General features: G+C 36.0%; 1 protein-coding gene across 11 annotated transcripts in view; it reads right to left on the bottom strand.

The window, feature by feature from the left end:
• DGKB (diacylglycerol kinase beta) overlaps positions 1-27,696 on the bottom strand; it is a 494,094-nt gene that overhangs the window by 128,763 nt on the left and 337,635 nt on the right. For all 11 annotated transcript variants that reach the window (XM_087773968.1, XM_087773975.1, XM_087773980.1 and 8 more), the window contains one exon: positions 12,774-12,838. In XM_087773968.1, the coding sequence (XP_087630094.1) occupies positions 12,774-12,838 (65 nt within the window). The remainder of the gene's footprint in view (positions 1-12,773; positions 12,839-27,696) is intronic.

Raw genomic sequence — 27,696 nt, 5'->3', positions numbered from 1 at the left:
TAACTACGTATTTTTATCTCCTTCTTGAAAGCAGGATACTTTGCCCTCCTAGGCAATCCAGAATTTCATAAGGTAAAGAACTCAGGTTTCTGTTCTTTCCATGTGTTACATAATTCTTTTCTTCTATCCTATAAGACTGGATAAAAGTCATAAAAATATCAAGTCTTGAGCTGTCATAAAAGTTTGAATATCCTATCCATACAGAAAATTTAAAAAAATCTATGCATCTTGTCATCAGAAAGATGGATCAAACTGGTCAGGAGAGTCAATAATTATTTCATTCATAAAACTGTCATTCTGGTTATCAGTAACATTCATATTCTTTGTGAGGAAAAGGCTCAGCTATAAAGACACTGATTTTCCTTAAGTATTATCTGATACAGTTAAATGTTGACCTCCTGCGGCTTGTGGGTAAGGTATATCCAGCCATCAAAAATGTCCAATATTCTGTGATATTATATATGGGACATTACCAGTACTCTGTAAAATAAGACAATCAGTCTGAAATATTGGAAGGTTACTTAATTTTAATGTACAAGACAGTACTTGAGTTAATGAAACAAAGCATAAAGTCAATGTTTTTATGTTAAACTCTACCTCTCTGAATTTTTTAACTTATAAATGTGAAGATCAAAAGCATGCCTTGTAATAAAAGGTGAAAAATATAAAAGCTCAGATAGATCAGGATTTCAGTGAAACACTGGCTGACCTATTAGAACTGATTTTTTTCCAACAGGTTTGGGCTTATTTCCAAATCTAAATTCTTGGAGAACAGAACAAGATAATATTCACAGATAGGTATTTCAGAACGCTCTCAAAAAACATAGAAGCAATTAATTCTAGCAAAATAGGTTAGCAGTTGTTTAGCCTGCAGTAGCATTGACACTTTGCCTTATACTTCTGAACAGACTTTAGTGAGGAAGGAACACTTCTCTAAACCTTGATGTCACTTTCCCATTTTTACAGGATGCACTGGGCTTTCATTTCTATATGCTTTAAAAAAAGATTGCATCTCTAGTTCTCAGACTTTGCACTGTACACCAAAATCTTGACACAGGAACTGAATATGTCCTCTTCCAGGCTACAGGTTTTAAGAGTGCTAGCAGTTCAGGGCTCTAAACTGGCATACTTATGGTTTGATTACTTAACTTTACATTGTCAAAGAGTATTCTGGTAGAAGTGTACACCACATGCAGCCGTACACCATCTTGTAATTTCATAGAGAAGAAAAGTGTCATGAAAAAGATAGATATTATGTAATAAAACCTTCAGAAAATATAATAAATAGACCAAACAAAGCAACACTTAAGACTTCAAGCAAGAGACATGGCTGAAAAGCACTTCCCTCTTGCTCTGTCAGCTTCTCCATTTCCTTTTTTATTAAAACACTAAACCATGAGCATTAAGCAGCTCTTAATTTAGCTTTATAATAAAAATTGAAATCCTTCTTAACCAAGAGTACAGTTTTGTTGAAATCTGTATCCTTGATTACTTTATAAGGTGAAGAAACAAAGTAAAGTCAAGAAAGGCAAGGAAAAAAGGAGTCAAAAGCAGAAAGAAAAACAAGAGAAGTCATCACATGCCAGAGGAAGGAAAAAGTAGGCAAAAGATGAATGTGCCCTTTAGCAAGAACAGACTTAAAAGTTCAAAGTTCATCTCAAAGACTTCTTTTACTCGAGACAGCTAAAAACATTTGGTAAGGATCAAGAAGCTGGTATAATGTGAGAGATGGGTGACCACTAGCTTGTGATCCAGTATACTCAAAACACAGTACAGGATAAAACACTGCACGTTTTATGCCATACTTCAGCCACGTCTCCACTGCGTAATGGAGCACGCTTCCAGGATTGCAGAGCTAGTGCTAACCAAGATGGCTCTGGAAACACAAGTAAGACAGCCATAAGGTATTGCTTTATGCTTGAGGTAGTCTAAATCTACTCTAAACCACAGAAGAACATGTGGTGGTGTGCTCCACGCAGACCGTGAAGTGTCATCCAGCTTAGAAGCAGACCTGCAGTTCATTATGCAGGTCAGCTGTGACTGTCCATGAATGATACTGAGAAACTGGCAGAGTTGGAGCAGGCTCAGGTCAGCCCTGACAGGCATCTTCTTTCTGTAACTCTAAGTAGTTCTCTCTTTGGCAGTGCTTGCTGTGTCTGACTATTATGTCTCTCCAACAGGGACTGTTCTGCATCATGGCTATATACCCTTATCCTACAATATTAGTGTCTTTGGGCATTGTAGGTGATGTCAAAGAAGCTTTGGCAGATGGAAGGCTGTGTGCGCTTAGGCAATATGCCAGATTGTAAATACTTTAGATTAGTGTCTGTGCTTTCTTATTCTAGATTTAACAAAAGCAGTTGAGAATCTCTCATTCTGCTATGCAGATACTAGTATGCTACACATCACCTTTGCAGCAGGTGTGTCCAGTTTCTATGATATTTATTTTGCTTATGTGAATAAAGTAGTAGATAAATGTTGTTAGTAATTTAAGCAATGTGATTAAAAACTTAGTCTTTTACCAGACTTCAAATAATACAGAAATGCCTCTTCACAGGGATAGTGCCCTGGCAATCTGGTGACAGAGTCAAATTCCCACCTGCTTACTTGTTTTCTGTGTTTCTGCCATAGTTGCAAACTATGGCATTTGTAGTTGCATTGTAGTCCAGCTGCTATTTTGTTGTTTAGTGATTAAAACACTTTCCAAGTAAGTAAGAATGTGTCTGATTGCTCCTTGTCGGAAGAGGGGAAGTGAACCCCAATCTCCCTCTTCCTGGCTGAGTGCCCTCACTATGAAGCCAGTATAAAAATAGCCCCATGGCTGCAGTGGCATGGCTGCTGTGCAGCTTTGCTACTGCAAGGTTTTTTTGAAGCACAAGCCCTACTGAGTTAGGTCAATCCACTCAGGTTTAATTTTTAAAAGTCCACAACAATTTGACAATTAAATTTATCTTCCCAAATCTCTTCCACAGAACACTTACACTGCAATTCTCTATGAAATCAAAGCAACTAAACATACTGAAGATTTCATTCAGAGTGAGTTGTCAGCTGCCTCATACCAGCAAGAACATATTTCTTTGATTAACACATTTTTTTCTTTCTTTGAACATCAACAAAATCTTGATAAAGAACTAGATTGACAGCTTAACACAGCCTTCAAGGCTTTACTATCAAAATCCAAATCACTTAAGAATCTTCTGCTACTTCTGCTGCTACTGTAGTTATTAATATATCATCATAACTAAAAGAAAAAAAGTCCAAGAAGTATTTAGCTCATAAAAAAATCAATGCTGCCCTTGTTTTTAATATATTGTGAGCACAAATATTTTAACCACAGAGAAAGTTCTTCAGTTGGCCGTTATACTCCCAAATCACAAGTTACTGGTCCAAAGAGCATTCAATGCCTTTAGACATCTTCATAATTGGCTCAGAAATAGCATGCTGCAAGAAAGGTTAACAGACCTTGCTGTTCCTCATATGGACAAATCTTTATTAAAAAAAGCATAACTGAAAGGTTCTCAAGAACCAGGAAACCATATTACTTGCAGCTGTTCCCTAAGTCTAATTTGAACAAAAAATGGCAAATCTAACAGATGGCCTCTTCCTCTGACTACTAAATCAAAATCCTAGGCAGCTTTTACCACATCTACCTATGTCACATGGATTCAAATGATACCCTGGTCCTGAATTTTAGGCCTATCATCAGGAAAACAATTTAATGTAAATTCAGTATGATGTTAAAATACTGTATTAATTTTTTAACCTAAGGAACCATATTAATTGTTGGCATATCTAAGCACACTTCCAGGGATTGAAACTGGATATAATTTGAAAACTTTCCAAGCTTAATAAATTCCAAGTAATTACTAGGTAACAGTTTTTATGTCCAATGATTTTCTGCTTTTTCTATTGTGATCCATTTTATGCCATGACATACGAACATACCACAAGCATCCGGCTCACCTTTGCAATCACCGATCAGTAAATGAATTCAGAATTCTGTAATTACTGTTTGTTAAAACTTTGAGAAATGATACCAAAATTCTGTTGTTCCCCACATGTTTCTTTGCCTGTCTTGTATCCTGTCTTGACAGTTTTTCCAGAGAGTCCTCCTGGGCCTTTTGAGCTGGAAGAGGGGGGTATTCTGATCCTTTAGCCAACAATCTGCCACATACCTTGTTAATCTGAAGCCTTTTACACAAACCAGAGCTGAATATTAGAGAGCACTCAACAGAGACAGGTAACATACATACAACGTGTATTTCCTGAAATGCAGAGTAGAGTCCTAAATAAACACAAAGAATTTTTGTTGGAGCAGGTTAGCAACATCTTTTAAATTCCCATAACTTCTCTGTCTGACAAAGGAAAAAGTTGAAAGCAGGATACTAGCGCCCCGACCACTGGTGAGATAGCAAATGAACATCTGTTTATCTTCTACTTCAGAAGCGAATGTAGATCAATAGTCGCCAATCATTCCGTAATAGAGTTACAAGAGAAGCCAGAGGGGTGTTCTTTCCATGCTAGCACATGGAAATATCCTAATAGGAGTAAGCCTGTCTTAGGAACGGCAAGAACATAAAAAAATATATGATTTAGTCTCAAAAGATATAAATGACCAAAACAGTATTCCCAAAACACATCAGCTCTCCTGTTAGGCAGACTATGAAGTGCGGTGAGGGAAAGACTGACAATATCACTTTAAACTACTTTTATCTTTTAGCTAAACTTGGCTTCAGTTGTAGTAGTGTCACATATCAAAATAAGCAACAGCCATTCCCTTTAGATCATGAAGTCAGCTTAATATTTCTCTGGTGATGTTTATAGTTTTGTACTTTTTTCTGACAATATACTTAAAAATGTGTAGTGGTTTCACACACACACAAATGCATACACAAAGATATTGAAAAAAATCCATATTTTGGGTATAAGTATAGAATACAAAATATAAAAATAAATATATATATAAAGAAAATACAATTAAATATAAAAATAAAAATTGAAAATATAATTTGGGTACATCAATGCTAAAGAGATTTAATACTTTACTTGAGTGATATCCACAGGATTGATCTTATTTTCTAAGATACACAGATTATACTTTACTATATACTATAAGTTTGGCAATACTTTTAGCTTTGCACATTTCTTAGAAAGGACTATGTAACCCATTGCAATAAAAGCAAGAGGCTTGAAATCAGCTCAGAAAGCAGTCTAATTATTTACATAAAAATACATAGACATGAGCGAGGCAAACTACATTCAAACAGAATAAAGTGGAAAATGAAAAATATTATCTGAAGTGATGGAGATGGTGACACAGGCTCCTTATTAGATACATTGACTACTTAAAATCACTTCAGTTATATAATTAGCAAAGATAAGAACTATAGGATATTTAATCAGGGGCTAGCATATTGGTTGAAAGGATTACTTTTCAGGTAATCTATTAAAAAATGAATTTTGAACAGTTGTTCTAACACAGATTTAGGAGGAGTCGCTAAATTTTAATTTTTTTTTTCTAATTACATAAATCTCTCTAATATGACAAAAACTAATTTCAATTTCAGAGTGTGTGTAGAGTTGGAAGCCTAGGGTATATTAGCTGTAAGATCCTGGATCTGAAGCAAATCTAGGACCCAATTTCTAATAACTTAAGGTACAAGGCAAGTAAAGGCACATGCTGTATATCATGTCAGTCCATGCTATACTAAAAGAGTATTTGGGCTCTCCTCATTATCTATGGGTACTGTAGTATATGCCTGGATAACAACATTATCTAAAAATAGGGGCTTAATTACTGGAATAAATGATTTAAAATAAAGTCCCATAAAGTACCCACAGTTCAGAGCAAAGGTTTTCATGTTGTGATTAAATTTTAATTTCTTTGTACTAAAGAATAATGTGTTTATGTTTATTAAATAGGAAGTGTAAAATTTATTCCTGAACAATTCATTTCATTGCTTTTAATGGCCTCGATATTGTCAATATTATCATACGTAAGTGCACTGTGGCCACTTAGCAACCTTGACTGGATTTTGAAAGAAGGTTTTGTTGGTTTTGCGATATATATTAGAAATGGCTGCTGCTTAACTGTTTAGCCCAGCATCTGTTGTAAACATGAAATATATCCACATGAATCTTACGTAAAGATTTGCCATTTGCTTCAGAAATCTGAAGATTAATTGATCCAAAATGAAGTTTGAAAATCAGCTGCAAATTTACATTGTTAATATTCACTAGTACCGACTATAAAAATAAGTCGTCCCCCCAAAAAAAGCAAGCAATATTTGATAAAAAACAATTGTGTCATGATGCATTTTATTCAGTGTTTGCTCATGAAAATCAGGGAAAATAACCTTATTTATTTGTATATAAATACCTGACCATACTTTATCAGCAAGCAATAAATAGCAAGCTGTAGTTTAGTATTTTGTTACAGTGTGTCTCATATCTATTATAGACTCCCTTCATGTGTGAATATACTACAAATGAAAGTAGTCAGAAACCTTTTTCTATCATTGTGTTAATAATTGTTATTTCAAATGGTGTGACTGAACAGTGGAAAGAGACTGAGATTTAATTCCTATATAGTTAAGTTTGCCTTTAACGTATTGTAATAAAAGGCAGTAGTTTTACTTAATTAAGGAATGTGTAGAACATCCAATAGGCACTTCAATCCATAGAAAAGGTTCAATGACCTATTCTAAGTAATGAAACATCATTTTCAATAAATTCCTTTACCAGCCTGACATCAGTTGAAGAAAATTAGATTTTATTGACCTTGGCCTATAACATATGGATAGACCTGTTGTGAATCAACAGTTTGTTACTTGCACAATGCATGCTGTGCCAATCCCTCTATATGGTTTTGCACCATGTTAAACAATCCTTTCTCCTAGACAATGCAATGATTTTCACCCTTTAACACGGCTATACATTTTACTTGACAATTACCAAAGCAACTGTTTCTTTAACAACTGAGTATCATTACATATCTTTAAAACACATAACTTTCCTTAAAGGAAAAAACACTCTGGTATCTTGTCAATATCAATACTACATATTTCAGTTATTTGTTTGTTTTTAAAAGTGCAGAATGGCAGGTGTTTCACAACAACCCCCTCCAACAGAAGTGCCCAATAACCAGATAGCCCTTACCATTATAACAGTACAAAACCTGACCCCATTTTAGTCCTGCGGTAGTGAATTTGACAGCTGAGGACCCTGAGAGTACAAACATAAATTCACTGCTCTGCTTAGGGTCTGATACAGCACACTGCTTTCAAAGATGTACTTTGAAATGACAGGGGGTGCTCAGGATGTAGGGATGTCTGCTTAGAATATATTTTATACAGCACACTGCCTCTAGTCCTCATGAGTCTGAACTTAAGGTTCCCCAACCACACCAGCCTCACAGATAGCCACTACAGAATCAAGTTTAACAGAGTAAGAAGTCTCTCAAGCAGAGGGCCTTAGCCTATTACCACCTTCTAGAGAAATGACAAAAACAAGAAATCTTGCATCAGAGAGGTGCAGATACTGCAGATGCCGACTGCTGTCATTTTGCTCTGTAGACAACAGACATAGGTATGCTAAATCAGTGTTATACTCCAAGTATCTTCTTTTGTCCCAGCTCAGTAAACTCAAGCACACATTATACACTTCAGGCATTTTTTCTAATGATAAGCTACTACGTGTTTGAAGTCTGACAAAAGAACATGTTATGTTGATTCTTTTTATTTTTTCTTTCTGTCTATAAACATTAAAAGCAAGAGCTAGGCAGAGTAAGCTGTCTACCTACAAGTCATCACTTGCTCATGTGAAAATATTTCTCACTCTATCATAAATATTTTCACCTTGTGTTGCTGCTTCTGATGACTACAGTTGCAGTAATACTGCCTGGGTTCAGAGGTATTGTTCCCTGGGGTCTTATCCTTTCATGAAAAGAAACCTGTGGGTTCAACAGGACAGGTAACAGATGTCTGCAATCTGGTCTCTCTGTGGGGCTAGTGTCTTCTTTTTAAGCGTTCTCAGCTCAGTCACAACCAGAAAGAGGGGAGAGGTTGAAGGAAAGAGACTGACATGTCTGCCATTCAAGTTCAGAATTTTGTGTTGATGATTAGTATATATAACCAAAGAGACTCCATCACTTCAGCTGAAAAACTGGAAGAATAATGAAAATATCAAAACAGTTTGTTCTATTCAAAATTAAACATTTTGGCTTTTCAATTCAAAGCTAAAATAAGCCGACTTTAAAACAAAGGCTAAGTATATCTGAGAATGGAGCAGTTTATTCACCCCCTGGCAAATGATTTTGCTTTTAAACTGAGGTTGCCTTATGCAAAAATGAGAAAGGTTACACTGATTTTTTTTGATTTGTGGCGTTCAGTCACCAAACTGGAACTAGTACTTGCTTTCAACAGCACGTGATTTGGGTAATCTCCAATATTCAAGTGGAATAACTGTGTTCTGGCTTCTTTGCTGTGAGGTTGGATTAGAAATCTGTGTTTGCATGACAGGATTTTTTTCCCTTTTTCTTGAGGTCAGGCAAGATATGATACTATGATGACTACATTGTGTAGTGCAGTACTCAAGTTGGAACACATGGAAGAACTTGCTAAAGATTCTTTTACCTGCCATTTATCCCACCTTTTCTTTCTGTGGCTTTTCCAGATTAAACCAGTGTCACATAACACATAGGTCAAAACAAAAGTGTAACTTCCTTCACTCATATTCATTAAAAGAACATTTATTCTTTTGGACATTACTTGCACAAAGTAAATACTTCCATTACTTAAAAATTTCCCGACAGGTTAAGTGCATAGCTATTGCACAAAATAAAAGCATAATTAAGCAAGCTGAAAGGGAATCTCAAAAGTACATGGTCAAGAACACGATACAGATCGAGTTATTAGGAATAGGATCTTTTTCTACTTTAGGATTTCCTCTTCATAAAAGAGAAAAATAGACTGATGTTTGAAAATCTCAAAGATGATGTACTTAAGACTGTAAATGCACTTTGTAAATCCTACTTTAGTTTACTGAGACTAAGTAATGTCTTTTATGCTATGGGGTGCTAGAAAGTCAAATTAGCATGCCTAATTTAACTGAATATTATTTTAGAATAGTTAATATCAACTTGAATTATTTTTTGTTGAACATATTCTTTGTTTCTTTGTGTATATTCCAGTCACATAACTCATACATCTGTTATTCCCAGCATCGAGTCTATGATGTTTACACAGATCTCCCTGCAGGTCATTTTGGCCTAACTGAATCGTTATTTCAACAGTATGTCCTAGTTTAATGATACTGTTACTTGCAATGCTGTCTTTTGCAAGTTTTCTTCCCCATAGGGTTAACTCAGCCCTTCCACACTGAAATGAGAAAATCTGACCCTACCCTTAAGCAGGAGATGCTGGGAAGTGAACCCTGCTTTTTCAAGCACCGGGTTCTCAGTGCTTCAGATCTGTAGAGTGGGTAATGTGACAGCTGAGATTCAGGGTTTTATGAACACATTTAAATCTTAATGCAATGTCAGTACTGGTTTCTGATAATGTGTGCTAATGATCTGAAGACACGATTACTTAAAATGGCATATTAGGATTCATTCTTTTGACAGAGGTGGGGATGCTACTGTGTTCTCACTTCCATTCTTTTCTATTTGACTATCACCAGAAGAAAAATTCTTCTCCTGCAGATCCATTTTTAGGAACAAGTAATGAATATTTTAAAATCACTGTTAGACATTTATGCTGGACCTTATTTGGAAAACAATATGGAGCCATTCCATATTGCAGCTTACAAGTATAACATTTCCAAGTGATTTAGGCATGTATTAAGCATTTTTCAGTGAAACTTAAGCTTCTGAACACAGAAGACTCTTTTGACAAAGGGACTTCATTTCAATTTAATAAGAATCTGAAACAAACAGGTGCTTCATTGAAAAGAAATGTCACAAGGTAGCTGCTAAGTCATGTGAAGATTTAAGAAACAACAGATAACGTGGAGTTTTAATTCATGAGTATTTACACATACTTAATCTGAGATTTTCTAAAGACCTCAATGTTTAAGTATCTGTAGGCCGTTTAGAAATCCACACCTTTCTTTCTTTCTTTCTTTCTTTCTATTTTTAATGTCAGCAATACTAAGTCTTTGTGTCTAATATCTATGAACAGTTTCAAAATGTGTCAGAATTCCTAATAATTATTAGGAAACTAGCTAGCCACCTACTTCCAAAGCACTCTACAATATTGGCTAGTAATCATCAAAAAGTCCTTCCAAGCCTTGTGATATGCTCTCATTTTCATTTTGAGAAGGTAAGCAAGTACAGAAAGATTCTGCTTTCACACAAAAGTATGTGTCCGGAGTTTCCCTATTGGTATGCTCTAATTACATGCGAAACTTGGGAGCAGAGTGTCAAGGAATGCCCTCAGGAATCTGAGGATCATTACCAGGATTTAAAACAAAAGATTCTCCAATACCAAACTTAACGTAACTTACTGCACTGAAGCAAATACACCACCTTTGGGTTTCGAAAGACCTCTGCACACAGCATAAACTTAAAGTTTCTCTTCAGTGAGGAAACTTTTTACATATTCATTTTCAGAGCAGAACCTCAGTGCAAGGACCTGCTTTACAAAACTGAATGATAGCTGTAGGAGCTCAAAACCTTGGAAAATCAGGCAAGAGAAAACTAACATAGAACCACAAAAGAACCAATTTTTTAAATCACTCGAAATATTCATATGTGTCAATGTAGGATTTTCAAATGAGTAAGTGCTATTAACTATGGAGCCCACTATGAGTCTGACTTGAGCTGGACTTGCTGATCCTAAATCATTTATATTGCAGAGAAAATTCCACACTTTGGTGAAGAAAGTCTTGTGGTTTAGCAGACATCTAAAAAAGGGTTTTATTTTCACACTACAGGAAAACGCTGCTGCAATATATTATGGAGTGTTGCCACATGCAAATAACTGTTAGTGGAACAAACTATTTGTGAACTAACATCATTTGGAAAATTGTATTCAACAAAAATAGAAATCTGCATGTTTTTCTCACTACAGAAAAGAAGAAACATTTTAAAACATCAGTCTCTATTACAATACTTTGTTCAAGTCTTTACGTTCTTTTTTAGAAATGCATAATCTTTCTGAATAGCCTTTCAATACCCTGAGAATCATTGCTTTTTTCAAATTCTTTCAATATCACAGTACCAAAGCACGTAGGGACTGGAACTATATATTTTTGTAATTAATTTCCTTAAGATAATGTTAGAAACATCAGGTTCCTTAAAATATAGATGAATTTCAAGGTGAGTCTGCTAGCAGATGTTATTAATGGCATATGATTTATTGTGACATGAAATCTGATCTGAAACTCATGTTATTAGCTGAGCTTTTTATAAATTATAATTGCCAACTGCTGAAAATATGCAGAAAGACCACTGATAAACTAGCTTTATCTTCAGGGCCTAGAATATCTGCATTTGCTAAATGTCCAATATCTCTAGTCCTGCTGAACAAGTATAATACATTGGGATGTGCAGATCAGGCTTGAGTTCAAATCTTTTCATAGTATAATTCTTTCAGAATGAGAAGCATTGAAGGTAGGAAGAGGAGGTCATAGAAAATAAATGTTTACTGTGGAACTTAAACATACACTCAGGGTCATAGTATGTCATGGCATAGATGCTAAACAGATTGAGTATTTAAGAAAAAAGCCCTCATCTCTGACTGTTAAACGTAAAATTTATACTTTCAACATGAAAACAGTAAGCAGTTAGATAATATTCAAACACATTCAAACATCGTTCTGTACAGCTCTAAGACAACAGCACAAACAGCATATTTTATCATCCCAAGGTCTACGAAGATTTGCATCTACACAAGACTTTCCAGGTCACCCTCATGGAAAACTAAAGAAAGTCTATGGATAGGCTCACAATGACGAAACATTTGTGTTAATAATTACATCTAGATATTCTCCATTTATTCACAATAACTTCGTCTCTTACTTTCCCCATGTGCCTTTAAATGTTAATTAAAGTTTCTGAAATGTTGCTTTTACCCATCATAAGTTATGTGCTAAATTACCTAAATAAGAAGAGACAAACATAAGCATTGCATTATGAATATTATCTACTCAACAAACCAGATATTGAAAGAAGGTGAATTAACAGTACATGTTGTAATACATTTTTAATCTCTAGAAAAGCTCTGAGATAACATTGCAAAATCAAAAAGCAACACAAGGAACAGATGCAAAGTCTCATTCCTGACTTTTTTACATATCCAAAGCTGTTTAATGATAAAAGCATTTATGTGTAAAATGGCATTCACTTGCCCTTACTAAGAGTATATATGGAAGAGCCCCCTGTCAATGTACCAGTGTGCGTGTGGGAATGAAACATAAGGATCACCATCTGCAGCTGTCTAATAAGTGTTCTTCAGTGCCTAATGGCAAAGTGTCAATTCAGGGATCCTCAGATACCACAATGCATCATCTTGTCCATGCTAGTCTTACAAGTCAAACATTTCGCATGTGAGAACAGTTTATTTATAATGTTATTCATTGCAGTTGAAATACCAGATATAAAACAGTTACACTACAAGCAGTCTGAGAGCATATACTTAATATAAAATGCACCAATTTCCTCTCTTTTCTAAGAATCAATATTTTAAAGGATGTGCAAAATTTAACGCCTCACAGAACACACCTTAATAACATGGAAAGAATCATTTCATATGCAACTATTTTTAGATTCTTACCTACTGTTGAACTTCTCTGGATGTTTTTCTCTCATGATATGGAATCTGTGGGCAATCGAAGCATCCTAACAGGAAAAAGAAAACCATAAATCTATTGTGACAGGAAAATTGCAAAACGGAAGACCAAAACTGTAAACAAGGCATATTGTTTGTAAGGTGTTTTGTGACCTGTTATTTTCAACAGGAGCAATACTCTTATCACTCAGAAAGCTCACAGGTACACTGTTCCAAGAATGGGATATATCTGAACTTAAAAATTTACTACACTTGTTAGTCTCCATTATTCCTTTTTAGAAATGAGACATGATAGTTACGTTTACTGAAAGTGTCTTCCACTTCTGCATAGCAAGTATCATCCAGATCTGGTGAAGGTTTACAATAAGACCATTCATACAGTTCTTTCTTGTTGGAATACTAAATAAAGTCTATGAAATCTATTCCTTTAGTAAAGGTGAGTGATAGATTCAGCAGAGTTACTTTATACGCATATAGCTTGATATATGCATATGGCCATCCAATAGCTTTCTCTGAAATTTGGTAGAAAATGGGAAAAAATGCCAGAAGATGCCCTATTTGCTATATGTCAGGGTATGAAATCATGTGAGGGGAAGAATGGATTTTTGATATGAAAAAGAGACTTGTTAATTAAATTAAATATACTTTATCAAAATATTTTAAAATGTAGTAAATGATGCTAATAATACATTTAAATAATGCGTATGTGAAATGAAACAGCTGTATAAAATACTTATATGTGTATAACATTTTAAAAAGAATCAAACCATTGTGGTGGTGGGATTGCTGAAAATAGAATATTTGGAACTGATAGGCTAGAATCAGTTTTCACAGCACTTTTATATATCCTTTGCAGGTATGAAAATAACTCCTCATTCCAGATCATGCAATATTTATTTCACATACTAATTCATTAAAAATTTACAAACTGGGAATTAAGAAAGTAAAAAGTTTTTTCATCTTTTAATGTATGTATTAAATGAGGTGTAAAAGTACGAAATCTACCAAGTCTTCATTCTCTTGCAGGAGATAGTAAACACAGAGAAATCCATTTGGATCATGGTTTTATAATTATGTTTTAAAATACTGCATATATAAGAATATAAATATAAGAAGAGTTAGTTCAGTTAGTAAGAAATTTAAATTAATTCCAGTTTCCATGTAAATAGAGTTTGACAAAAACTACAAATATAACCATCACTATAATCAACTATCATGTATACGAAAAAAATACATTATTTACCAACTTAAAAGGTCATGGAAATATAAAAGCTAAGAATTTGAGAGAAGTATTAAATTCAGTATGAAGTCTATATCTAGCAACATTTTAAATTATTTTCAAACTATGAGAATTAGCATTTAGGGGAAAAAACCAAAATTAAATACTTAAATTTTATTGTATTTCTGATTCCAAACATGATCAAAATATTTTGTTTAAAGTAATTTTTATTTAAACCAATCAGTGTTAATATAAATTTCAAATAAGCAAGCATTTTGTGCAGATATATAGGTACCCACTAACATCAAACATGGCTGCAACACTTTATGACTACGATAATTTTTTATTTACTAGAATCTTAAGCAGGGCACCCTCAGGAGAACAGACTGGTCCAACCTTCAGGTTTGGTTTACTGGCTTGTGGGTACTTTGAAAAAATAAATATATGAACTTTAATATCATGTCAAAGGTAAAATTGTTCTGATAGATTGATAACATTTACAGAAACTTTTAAGATTATGAATAAATAACAATAAATAAGACATAATATTTTACACACACTCTACTGTGCTGGTTTTGGCTGGGGTAGAGTTAATTTTCTTCACAGTAGCTAGTATGGGGCTGTGTTTTGGATTTGTGCTGGAAACAGTGTTGATAATACAAGGATGTTTTTGTTATTGCTGAGCAGTGCTTACACAGTCAAGGCCTTTTCTGCTTCTCACACCGCTCCACCAGCGAGTAGGCTGGGGGTGCACAAGAAGTTAGGACGGGACACGGCTGGGACAGCTGACCCCAACTGACCAAAGGGCTATCCCATACCATATGACGTCATGCTCAGCACATAAAGCTGGGGGGAAGAAGAAGGAAAGAGGGGATGTTCGGAGTTGTGGCATTTGTCTTCCCAAGTAACCGTTACATGTGATGGAGCCCTGCTTTCCTGCAGATGGCTGAACACCTGCCTGCTGATAGGAAATAGTGAATGAATTCCTTGTTTTACTTTGCTTGTGTGCGCGGCTTTTGCTTTACCTATTAAACTGTCTTTATCTCAACCCATGAGTTTTCTCACTTTTACTCTTCTGATTCTCTCTCCCACCCCAGTGGTGGTGGGGGGGGGGGGGGGGGGAGTGAGCGAGCAGCTGTGGTGCTTAGTTGCCAGCTGGGGTTAAACCATGACATCTACCTACATAAGGATATAGCATAGCATAGGATTTTTAGGCAAAACTTGTGATCACTGATCAAATAAAATCATTTAGTGGCATCACTAAATGTATTGGCTCCATTGAAATATTCACTTTTATTCATGATCTTATGTAGTTTCTAAAGTTGTATATAGTTTATTGCTTTATGCACATCACATCATTATTTATTTATTTTTCTATTATCTTTAAGAATGGAATTGTCATTTAACATTTACTGTCCTGTAAGGAAATAACAGCAAAACCCCCTAGTGAATGAACTGGTTGTATTCATAAAATGCCTTATTGTTCTGTCCTGTCATCCAAACTGTCATCTGAAACTTTCAGTGCTATATTCTCAAACTGCACTCATCATTACTTTAAATTTATTTTTATGTGCAATTTTATAAGGTAAATATCCACAAGTATCCAGGTGATCCCACAGCTCTTGGAGACGGATGAAATAAAGCTGACAGTAAATCCTGAGACATCACACTTCTAAACAAAGCCTGCCAGCTGAACTAAAATAATAACTCTGTTAACTTTTGAAAGACCCATCATTCATAGTTTATCCCACATTAGATGTGCCAACATTAGAAAAGTATATTTGTTAGCCAGTTCTACATGAAAAAGAAATAAAAGGACTACTGTTGTGGTTAACTGTTAATTTTCTACATGCTGAAGCAAAAGAAAAAGGCAGACCCAAGACAAAATGAATAAAGGAGTAGTAGCATATTTGACAGAAACTAGGAAACACTAATCAAGGACTAACTGTCTAATGAATGAAATGAAAAGGCTAATGTGCTTACTCATGCATAACAAATGCAAGGCACAAACAAGCCAGGGATCAATGCCCACTGCAGATGGCAAACAGGCAGTTGTTTCCATGCAAGGTTGATTTGATAAAAATTTTCCCCTGCCTGAACATTTTCTGACTCCAAAATGGATCAACTAACTTAATGAGCTGAGAGGTAAAAAGAGTAATACACAAAGCTAATTTTGACAAGCACAACACAAGACAGGCCCATGTCAGACCAATTTCATACAAAAATTGTTTTAAGGCTATTTTTATTAATTCAGACTGTAAAACCAGAGCAGTAACTGCACACAGATAAGCTCAAAAGTAGGGGAGCTGCTAAGGCTTCTTTTAGTTTATACTGTCCAACTGCTCTTTTGAACCCTTGAGTCCAACGTACAGAGTCCTTAGATTCCCTAGCACAGGGACCTCTTCCCAACCACAACTCCATGCTACAGGAAAATCTGACACCAGCCCATGCTGGTTGCCTGTTAGCAAAATAATCCTTTGCTTTAGGGGAAAAAAAGAAAAGAGAAAAAAAAGAGAAACTACACTGAGTTTTCTGTTTTTCAAACGTCTATCACCTTTTACTTGTTAAGATAGTAGCATACAGACTAGTATAAATAAATGAAAAACAACCGGAAGAACTGAAAGTAACAGGAACTTGAAAGTGGGTAGGAATGCAAATTCTGTCTCCTAAGAGCTACAGGAATTACCAGATGTCATCCCTGATTCCTGAGGAACAACCGTTAAAAGTTTTGTATTTCTGGATGAGGAGAGCAGAGGGTCCTTCATTGCGCGCTGTTTCGGCTACACTTGAAAAAGGTTTCATTTTAGCAGACTTCATTCAGCCATTTCAAAAAGAGGCATCTAGCCTAACCTATTTAGAGCATAGAACTGTTGTTGGATCCATGGAGAATTAATTTCTTTTTTGTGTCACAAACCATATTAAAATCACCTAATTAACTATACTGAGAAACAGAGCAATATCCACATGCATGGTAAGTCAAATATTGTTTGCATATTGTTGCTTTAATATGCTGACCTTTCCTTGTACCTGATATTGTGGATGGCCAGCAAAATATGAGAAATTATTTTTGGATTTGATAAAACTGATATAAAAGAGAAAACCCAGGAGTCAGTAAAGCAAGCTCACATGCTTCATGATATTACCTAGCAAGGTAACAAGTGAACAGGTTTTTTTAGAAAGGTCATTTGACAGTCAGATACTGGTCCATAGTTAATATCACCTGTGGGCATTATTTATTAATTTTTTATTAATAAATTGATAGGTATGCTAGCCTGAAATACAATTTTCCAGCAGTACTATACCTGAATTTAAATATTTTCCATTTTTAAAAGTAACACACCATAAGTGCACACAAACATGCCTAAAATTTGCAAGAGCTTTATTATTAATAATAATTATTATTATATACTAGAGGAGAAACAATGCTGTCAGGCCTGTTGCAAGGTGAAAGGAGGAGGAAGGTCTTATGGGATCATTGTAATATGAAACTAGCACCTTTCACTACACCCATGCTTCAGTCACAAAGCTCATTTTACACCTAAAGCATTGTAATATTTTTCACCAAAGCATCCAAGAATGGAGATTTTTTTCAGGAATACTTTTTCATCAAAATCAATGTTGGTGCACAAAATAATGCTGAATACAGAGCATTTAAAAACAGAACTAAGTAACTAATTAGACAATTTTGTGTTTCTGAGAATATTATATGAATATTTCAGTTGTATGCTACTATTCTAAAATACTTCATTTCTTTTTAAAGATATACAGTACTTTCACAGTCATTTACATGTCATACACAATATATGACAATAGCCTAGATGATGATAATTTCTCTGAAGTTTCATTTCATAGTATCACCAATCTAATCTGAAGAAAACTACCACACCTTGTTTTTGTTTGTAGGCCTTTCTAGTTTAGGTGGTTTCCACTCACTATTGTATCATTTTGAAAGCAGAGATGAAGGAATGGGTGTTTGATGAACACAAGATGCAGTTTATCCCAGTTTAAATTTGACAAAATTGTAAACAGACTCTTAAAAAACGTACCTCTGTATCTCCCAAATATTCAACCTGGACATATGCATGATGAACATGCAGACATATACACATATATACACCCTTAATTTGAACCTGTTCAGAGTCCGAAGTAGCTGGACTATCCGTCTTATATCTCACTCAGGTTTGTTTTAAATCCTGACAGTGAAGATAAGATAGAGAACAGACAGAGCATATCTGAATCTACTCCTAGGAAATGGAAAAAATATTTTAATTGAACTAGGACATTTCTCAAAGTGACCTGCCAAGAAGAAAAGAAGCTTAAGTTGCTACACCTCTTTAATACCTTATGATTGACTTACACACATATATATTCATCTTTTTAATGGGTATTAGCATTACCGGAAAGCAATCTGAAGCAGTCTTTTCAGAGGAGTAACCTTATACATTGTGAATAACCTTATAGAAAGATTAATGCATTTAATATATGTCTATCTATAAGCTTGCTGTGATTAAAATTTCCATTAAATAATAATTTTTATGCTGGTGAACAAACAAATGACCAATGTGCATCTTCTTTGGATATAAATGGTCTGATTATTTTTTTCTAAGATGCTTCTTTAATTAAGGCTTAATGGATCCGCAGGGCTAGGAAGCTTAAGGGATAATTCAGCAACCTGTAATCTTTGGATCAGAATGCAAATCTAACCTGAACAACCAGTTAGCTCACATCAGTTATTAATGTGGAATAGTACAGATATACAAAAAATATTACTGAAAATAGATTAAGAAAAGTTTGCTATAGTGGCTTAAGACTAAAAATTATTTTCTAGATAAAAAAAACATCCTTACGATTATGCATTCCACTTTCTGCAAATACACACAAAAAGCAAAACACATAGATACATAATTTGTTTTTAATATTTCCCACCCCATAATAATCAACGGTCTCAGATAAGCAAATAATATGGCTATTATTGAACCATTCAATGATCCAAGTCTATAAAAAGGTACTCAAGAAACTTCAGGTCCTGCTTTGTTTGAATCAAGCTGTCATTTCATATTTGACTCCCAGGTATTTTTTAGTAAATTACACGCATTAACCTGAGAACAAAGTAAGAGATCTTCTAAAAAAAATTCATTAATATGTTAGTTTTTGGTGAAACACTAGTTACTATAGTTGTCTTAGTTTCTACTGATATTCTGAGCCAGTATATCTGAGAAAGGTGACAGTTTGAGAAGGTCAGAGCAAGAAGAGATTTCAAGCTCTTTTTGATACAGCTTTACTAAAAGATAATGATAATTCACTTTCGTAAGAAAAAATCTGAGAAAAAAAAAATCTGAGAAACTTGTGTTCCTGGCTTTCCAAGAAAACCACAGAAACTGTCAAGATAATGCTATTCATTTTGTCAGTGATATTCTTGACAGCCAGCCCTCTGATGGTCATGTTTAAATACATTTCAGCTGTACATGTATTACTAAGTCAAGTGACAGTTCATATTTTAAATACTCATTTAAATAGGTAATATCTCTAAACCCAGGATGAAACGTCAGTAACCACAGTATTTATAAATGATAGGCAAAAGACCAGAGGATGGCATATCTGGAAATTTTAACAAAATATTTGGATCAGGCCTTCAAATATAAGCACATTCCCCCTCCCTTTTCATTTGAAGTCAGATCTCTGTGGAGTTTCTGACACTATATATGCATAATTTGGTACTGGAAATGTTTCACAAAAACACGAAGTGGAATTCACTTTGCAGGAAAAGATGTGTTTGTGAAAAAAAAAAAAGACCCACCCCTATGTTCTTCCTGTAGATAACTTTATAATGTACAACTAGGGGACATGTACACAAATTGACTCATTAGAGTTTACTTATTGATCATTTCACATAGGGTGACCACATGTCCCAGCTGTGTAGGGACCAGTCCAGGGACCAGTCCTGTAAGACAAACCTTTGTACCAGTATCTCAAGGACTTTCTTTGAGGAGCTATTTTGGTTTTTAGAAACTGACATTAAATTTCTATGTATCTATGTTTTTCAGTCACTAATCAAATTAAAGGACCATCAGAGAAGATTGGGAGATAAGGCAGTTAGGTTAGACTAGATGACTAAAACAAACTGTGCCCCGTGACTCAATACGATGCAGAGGACATGTACTCTGTAAGATGAGCTCTGCTGAGGATACACTGTGTTACTGAGCACATCCTCCTTTCTTTATATTTGGTAACCCTAAATTTACTGTAACTAGAGAAGGGTTCTTCTAGATCCATGCTGAGTGTTTATGTGGTCACTGAAAAGAGAAAAAGAAAAGTGATCACATGGCAATTAGCCAACATAGCCATATAGAGAGTGTATTAAATATCTTGTATATTAAAAAGACCTCTGTGGTAAACCTTTAGTAGCATTTCTGATAACTGCTGATAAAGAACTATGTTGAAATTGTCCCAAATTATTCTGCACAATGAGTTTGAGCATAACACAATCAAGGACACAGCTCAGATTGAAAGTCACAGAATCATAGAATCATTAAGGTTGGAAAAGACCCTTAAGATCATTGAGTCCAACCGTTAACCTAGCACTGCCAAGTTCGCCACTAAACCACGTCCTCAAGCACCACGTCTACCCGTCTTTTAAATACCTCCAGGGATGGAGACTCAACCACTTCCCTGGGCAGCCTCTTCCAATGCCTGACTACCCTTTCAGTGAAGAAATTTTTCCTAATATCCAACCTAAACTTCCCCTGGCGCAGCTTGAGGCCATTTCCTCTCATCCTATCGCTTGTTACTTGGGAGAAGAGACCAACCCCCGCCTTGCTACAACCTCCTTTCCGGTAGTTGTAGAGAGCAATAACGTCTCCCCTCAGCCTCCTCTTCTCCAGACTAAACAACCCCAGCTCCCTCAGCTGCTTCTCTAGACCCTTCACCAACTTTGTTGCCCTTCTTTGGACAAGCTCCAGCACCTCAATGTCCTTCTTATAGTGGGGGACCCAAAACTGAACACAGTATTCAAGGTGCAGCCTCACCAGTGCCGAGTACAGGGGCACTATCACCTCCCTGGTCCTGCTGGCCACACTATTCCTGATACAAGCCAGGATGCCATTGGCCCTCTTGGCCACCTGAGCACACTGCTAGCTCATGTTCAGGTGGCTGTCAACCAACACCCCTAGGTCCTTTTCCGCCAGGCACCTTTCCAGCCACTCTTCCCCCAGGGCTGTGGTGTTGCATGGGGTTGTTGTGACCCCAGTGTGGGACCCAGCACTCAGGCTTGTTGAATCTCATACAGTTGGCCTTGGCCCATCGATCCAGCCTGTCCAGATCCCTCTGTAGGGCCTTCCTACCCTCCAGCAGATCAACACTTCCACCCAACTTGGTGTCATCTGCAAACTTACTGAAGGTGCACTCAATCCTCTCATCCAGATCATCAATAAAGATATTGAACCGGACTGGCCCCAGTACTGAGCCCTAGGGAATACCACTCGTGACCGGCCACCAACTGGATTTGACTCCATTCACCACCACTCTCTGGGCTCAGCTGTCCAGCCAGTTTTTAACCCAGCACAGATTGCACTTACCCAAGTCGTGAGCAGCCAGCTTCTCCAGGAGAATGCTGTGGGAGACTGTGTCAAAGGCCTTACTGAAGTCGAAGTAGACAACATCCACAGCCTTCCCCTCATCCACTAAGAGGGTCACCTTGTCATCGAAGGAGACCAGGTTAGTGAAGCAGGACCTCCCTTTCATAAACCCGTGCTGGCTGAGCCTGATCCCCCGATTGTCCCACACATGCTGCGTAATGGCACTCAGGATGATCTGCTCCATGACCTTTCCCGGCACCGAGGTCAGGCTGACAGGCCTGTAGTTCCCGGAATCCTCCGTCCGACCCTTCTTGTAGAGGGGCATCACATTTGCTAACTTGCAGTCATCTGGGACCTCCCCGGTTGACCAGGACTGCTGATAAATGATGCAGAGTGGCTTGGTAAGCTCCTCTGCCAGCTCCCTCAGTATCCTTGGGGGGATCCTGTCTGGCCCCATAGACTTGTGGGCATCCAGGTGGAGAAGCAGGTTGGTGACTGCCACCTCTTCGACAACTGGGACTTCATTCTGCATCCTATCTCCATCATCATCATCAGATGAAGTCAATACAAGCAATGCAATACAATGTGCTTGGCTGTTACTTTAGCAGTTCTTCAGAAACACAGAGCAATGGCTCACAGATATCTTCAGTAAAAAGCACAGAAACAAAGTTTACACTAAGAGCCTGTCTAGCTTGAAATGAATGCCTAGACTTTCGTGCCCACCACTTTTGCATTTCTGAGGAGAGAGAAGTGAGCAATTCTCCCCCAAAAAATCAATTACTAAGCATTTTTTTGTGACATAATAATTATTGCCATCACACTAAAAACTTAACATAAAGAAAAAAGCATATTTGGGATAAGGATTAATTGCCTGTGCACAGTCTTGAAAAAATTAAACTCAGCTTGTTTATGGTTTTCAAACACCGTCCTAATAAAAAACCCAAAACATCTAAACAAAAAACCCAAATCCCTCTGGGTATTTTCATTTTGAGCTTTGATTAAATTGATATTAGAGTAGTATTTTCAGGGGCTAAATTTAGGCCCTTTATTTAGGTGCCTAAACTGGCAGAATGATCTCTCTGTCCTCCCAGTATGCTCAACAGTAAGAACAAACCTCTTTGGAAAGGTTCTTCCAAAAGGCATGTAAACAAGTTTCTGTTCTGAATCGTTGTTTGGAAATTGTTTGTTATTAATCATACCAGAAGCTGAGCACATCTAGCTTCTTAACTTTATGAAGCTATGCCTGAAATGCAACAGTTTGAGCAGTACTCTGAAATCTTCACTGGGGTTCAAGCCAAATCTTGTATCACCACCCATTTTATATGCTCACTTGCTTGATAGGGATCAAATAATAAATGTTCACCTGACTTCTCCTTAGCAACTTCCCATAACTTGTTAGTCAAAGGCTTGGCAACAGACCCTTATAATTTTAATACATATTTATGTTATACATTTGTTTCCATAGCAGATATTTATTTTTATAAGAAGTATGCAAACCACTGAAACATCTCTCATTGATTTACAGTCTGAAAGAATATTTTTCTCTTAATTGAAAAAGGTCCCTCTTTTCCTCATTCATTATGTTTTCAATTTGAAATTTAAATTTTTGCATTAGAATATTATTTATTATCTTCCCTATTGGACAAACAAACATTAATTTATAAAAAAAAAAAAACCAACATATTCATAAGTCAAGGCTAGATGTTAGATTATTTAGCTGCAGATATTCTCTCTCTCTCCACTGATTCACAACAAACTTTCTAAGATCCTCTTCCTCACATCTTTTATATAGCCTCTTTGCTCTTTCTTATAGGCCTAAAAGCAACTTTCTTGACTTTTGCTCAATATCTGCACTTGTTTTTGTGCTGCATTGATCAAAATATTTTCTGAATCCTTCTACTTTATTTTCTTGTTTTTGTCTTCACCTGTGTTATCCCCAACTAAGCAGACATCCAGCTATCAGACACAGGTTTTCTTCTTCTCTTCAGATTTTCATTTAAAAGTGTTTTTCATTTGCATCAAGCTTCTTCCTTGGAAAGATTTGGGGATTGCCCTGTCCACCTTTTCTAATTGCATTATCATTGACATTCTTCACCTTCACCATCTTCTCCATTTGATTTGTGGCAAACAAGCCAAACTTCTGGGTTTTTATTGTCCTAAAAAAAGGATAACTTGTAAAAAAAGTTAACTTGTACATTCCAAATTATTTGACAAGCAGCTCTTTATCGGTAACACCAACTGTCTTCCTTTCAGGAATTTCTCCCAGAATCTTCTTCCAGAACTTCCCTCTCTGACATCATTTTCCAGGATCAGTTTTAGTGCCCTTTTCTTCTATTCCACCCCCTATTTTTTACCTGAGCTGATAAATTCACCACAACTTGACTTCCCTGCAGGAGAAGGAGAGCCCCTGCCAATACCACTGGCCTGCATAGTCCAACTGAGTATCTCCAGTGATGAAGTGATGAGTTCAGAGTCTGTGGATGGCTAAGGTACTTGTTCATTGTATTCAGCATAAGAGTCATGTCTAAGAAAACACCTTCCTCAGACTTACTCTTCCCACTGTCTCCAAATCTATCTGGGTCATAAAGCTAGGCATTTAGATGTGAGATCCACCTACCAACAATGTACTGACCTAGAGGACTTTGTTTTTATTTGGGATTTCACTCCTTGCTCCCCCCCTGCCAAATACTGTTCCATTGATACTGCTTGCATGTTACTGTATTAATTTCCCCCCTTGCTTTTGCTGCTTAGTTTTTTTTTCATATATTTTACTTCTGTAGCCTGCTATTTAAAGACTTATTGCAACATATCTGGAATGGCAAAACAAGCTCCATTTTCTCTCACGGTATTCAGGACTGCTTAGGCTCAAATGCTGTTGGTCCAGAAGCACAGTTAACTCAAGCATAGGATTTTTTTTTTTTTTTGAGTTATGGCTCTCCACAATTTTATGTTGCCAATCTTTCATGCAGTCTTAATCTTACCTACACCATAAGCTTCTTGTTAAATGAGCAGCTGCAGAATACTCCAATGTGGAAAGAAAATCAAGTCCTCACTGCCAAATGCCTGATGTAACTTCTAAATGACTACATATCAAGGCCATGGAAGTGCCATGTACTGAGGGCAAACTCTTTTGTTCACAGTTTGAGTGGGTGATGGTTGAAAGGATTTTTTCTCCTTTGGCCATCAGCTCTTGCCATCATTTTAGACTAAAAAATGGAACTAGATGTCATCTTACTGAGCATTTAGGGGCTGAAAGAGATAGTCTGTATGAACAATAAGATCCTGTATTCCAAAAAAACATAAAACATGCTATGGCTTATAGAATAAAAACCCTTTTCCGAACTTAGTATTTGGATATATGGCAAAGTGTTACAATATGTCCAAATATGAACACGTGTTTATGGTAGGTATAGTCATAGAATCATAGAACGGTTTGGGTTGGAAAGGACCTTAAAGATCACCTAGTTCCAATCTCGCTGCCATGGGCAGGGATACCTTCCAGTAGCCCAGGTTGCTCAAAGTCTCATCCAACCTGGCCTTGAACACTTCCAGGGAGGGGAAAGTAAATATCTATAAAATTGATTCACATATATTTTCCTCCTGAAACAGATCAAGCTTTCTCTATTGCTGCTTTGACTAAATAATTTAGGTATGTAAAACATTTTACAGAGATCTACCCAGTGTATGGCACACAGAGGTGATTGCAGTACCTATTTTTGTAGTCTCTGGACATTAAAAGGCTTTGAGGTTAAATATATTTATTTATTCCACAGAGAGGTTCTATTATGTGGTATAAAGGCAATAACTCACAGGTTATTATCAGAATATTGTTATTTAGGGACAACAAAAGATTGCCCTTTACTGTACCCAGCTCACTAATAATTCAGAACTGTAAACATATTTTAACAAAATTAACATGCAGTTAAAATTGGCTTCAGCTGAAAAGGAAAAAACACCCAGCAATGTTAGAAACTCCCAATTCTGTATTTGACTATTGGTTTATGCAATACTACTTCACTATTAAGCAGTCTCACAGAAAAATAAAAAATTCAGTTATTGATGTGGTTAGAAACCCTGGAAACTGCACTAAAGCCCTTTATTACGATTTCACACATACAGAATTTTGAATCCAAGAAATCAAAATGTCCAAATTGCTTTAGACGTACTGTGTTGATCCTTCAGAGAGAGCTAAAGAAATGTTTTTGTTGTCTTTCACATGCCATAGATCCAAGTTTGCAGAAGACTGGTGAAAAAGTCTAGAGAAGTGTATGATGAGTGGAACTGAGAAATTCCTTAAATTTTCTCACAAAAAATTCCCCCTCCCAAGTGTGCACTTGCATAATGCTTTTTGCTTAACCATCTGGACAGGCTCAGTGCGTCATGGTTGTTTAGCAACTTACGGCTTTCATGGTAGCTTTGAATATATTATACCAGTATCCTATTCTCAGCCTCAAATTGTTTGGGAGGATTCTATATCTGCATAAAAACTCCTTGCATAAGTCCCACTTACTCAGGATTTTCAACACAGATGAGGTTTTCCAGCAGGCTAAGTTGTTTACACTAAATACTGGGGTACAATTCCCCAAATTAATTATCTAGTTTACAGTTACTCCCCAAACTATCAGCTTAGGGTGCAGCAAGCTGTACTGCAGAGGCAGGAACAAGCAAGAGTGAGAAAATAAATTCTTTAGTTTCTTTCTTCTCTGAAGCCAGTATCCATTAAAATAATGCTCTTAGTCTGAAATAAGCCATAGAATATGTAGCCATGTATATGCAAGAGAGGTATTATAAGTATGAAGAAATGGCAAACTATGTTTTTATTTGCATGTATAGCACATGGCCAAAGTCAGGTCCATAAAATTTCCTTGCAAATAACTTGAATGGGACAGTTTCTCTGAACTCCAGGACAGATAGTTATATTTTACAGATGGAGAACCACACGGATTTTTGGTAATAATAACTTAATTTGCTTCATGAGCTTCATGAGCTAGAAGTTCTAAATAAATCTTTGGTCTAAATGAAAGCATACTTAAATCACCCTTCAACTTTTCACCTTAAAAAACAACAATGCAGTAGGCTGAAAGCTGCTACTAGATTTTTATAAATTTGCAAATCAAAGAGCACCTGTTTGTAAAGTGCTGCTTTGCTCAGCTACTTAAATAATGTAATCAATACAAAATGACAAGCTAGTATTCCTAAATTTGCTGCACAGTAAGCAGACACTTGTCTTGCCAATGTTTGTAATAAGTAATCCTTGTAATTACAGCAAAGACAAATGTAGTTAATATTAACTTTTACTAAAGCATAAATATCACATCCATATGACATCAGAAGTTATCTAGCAGTAAGAATGTTTTAATGGTTATATAACTATTTTGTATAATACTAGCATTAATAAGGGCAATGTAAATCAGTTAAATCCTACTTTTACTACTCTTTTAGTTTTGCTAATGAACAATCAAAACCTACAAAAACTTATGCAATTTAAAGATCAGTGCAAATGAAAGGTTTCCAAACTTTTGGAAAAGTCTGAGACCAGAATTCAGTCTTTCTTTTAGTTTCAGCTATGTACATTGTATTCAAAGCTATTTCCTATCCAGATGCATGAAATATACTATTGAGACACTCCTTTAAGGACAACTTGGAACACAACAGACATTTCTTTCTGACAAAATGAAAGTTGCAGTTTGAGCTGCCATGACATTCCAAAGAAATGAATCCATGTCAACATTCCCCAAAGGCACATTTCATAATGGCCTTCATTTATACATTATCTGTGACAAAAACACTGTTTCTGGAATAAGAAGCGTTTTTTGCCCTTAGTTTCCTTTCAGTAAAAATACTTATACTGTTCGAAATTACTAAAGTATCATCTACAGCAATTTCACTGTTATTGCACAAATTGTAAATTATGCTTTCTGAATTATGGATGGAATTTTTAAAAGGCTTCCATTTTTATAGTCTTTTGAAAGGACAATGAAATCTATAAAAAACCAAGATTACAATTTCAGCATTTAAAATCTACACAAAGTAATTCAAACAAATGTTATGACATTTAAGATAATGAAACCCTTCATTTATGCCAATGTGTCCTACTTCACATATAAGGAGTCAG

This window comes from Nipponia nippon, unplaced genomic scaffold (assembly GCF_047370975.1).
Source record: "Nipponia nippon isolate SJK-2023a ecotype South Korea unplaced genomic scaffold, ASM4737097v1 scaffold_1, whole genome shotgun sequence".
NCBI classification, from domain to species: Eukaryota; Metazoa; Chordata; class Aves; order Pelecaniformes; family Threskiornithidae; genus Nipponia; species Nipponia nippon.
This window is presented reverse-complemented; position numbering and strand designations above follow the sequence as displayed.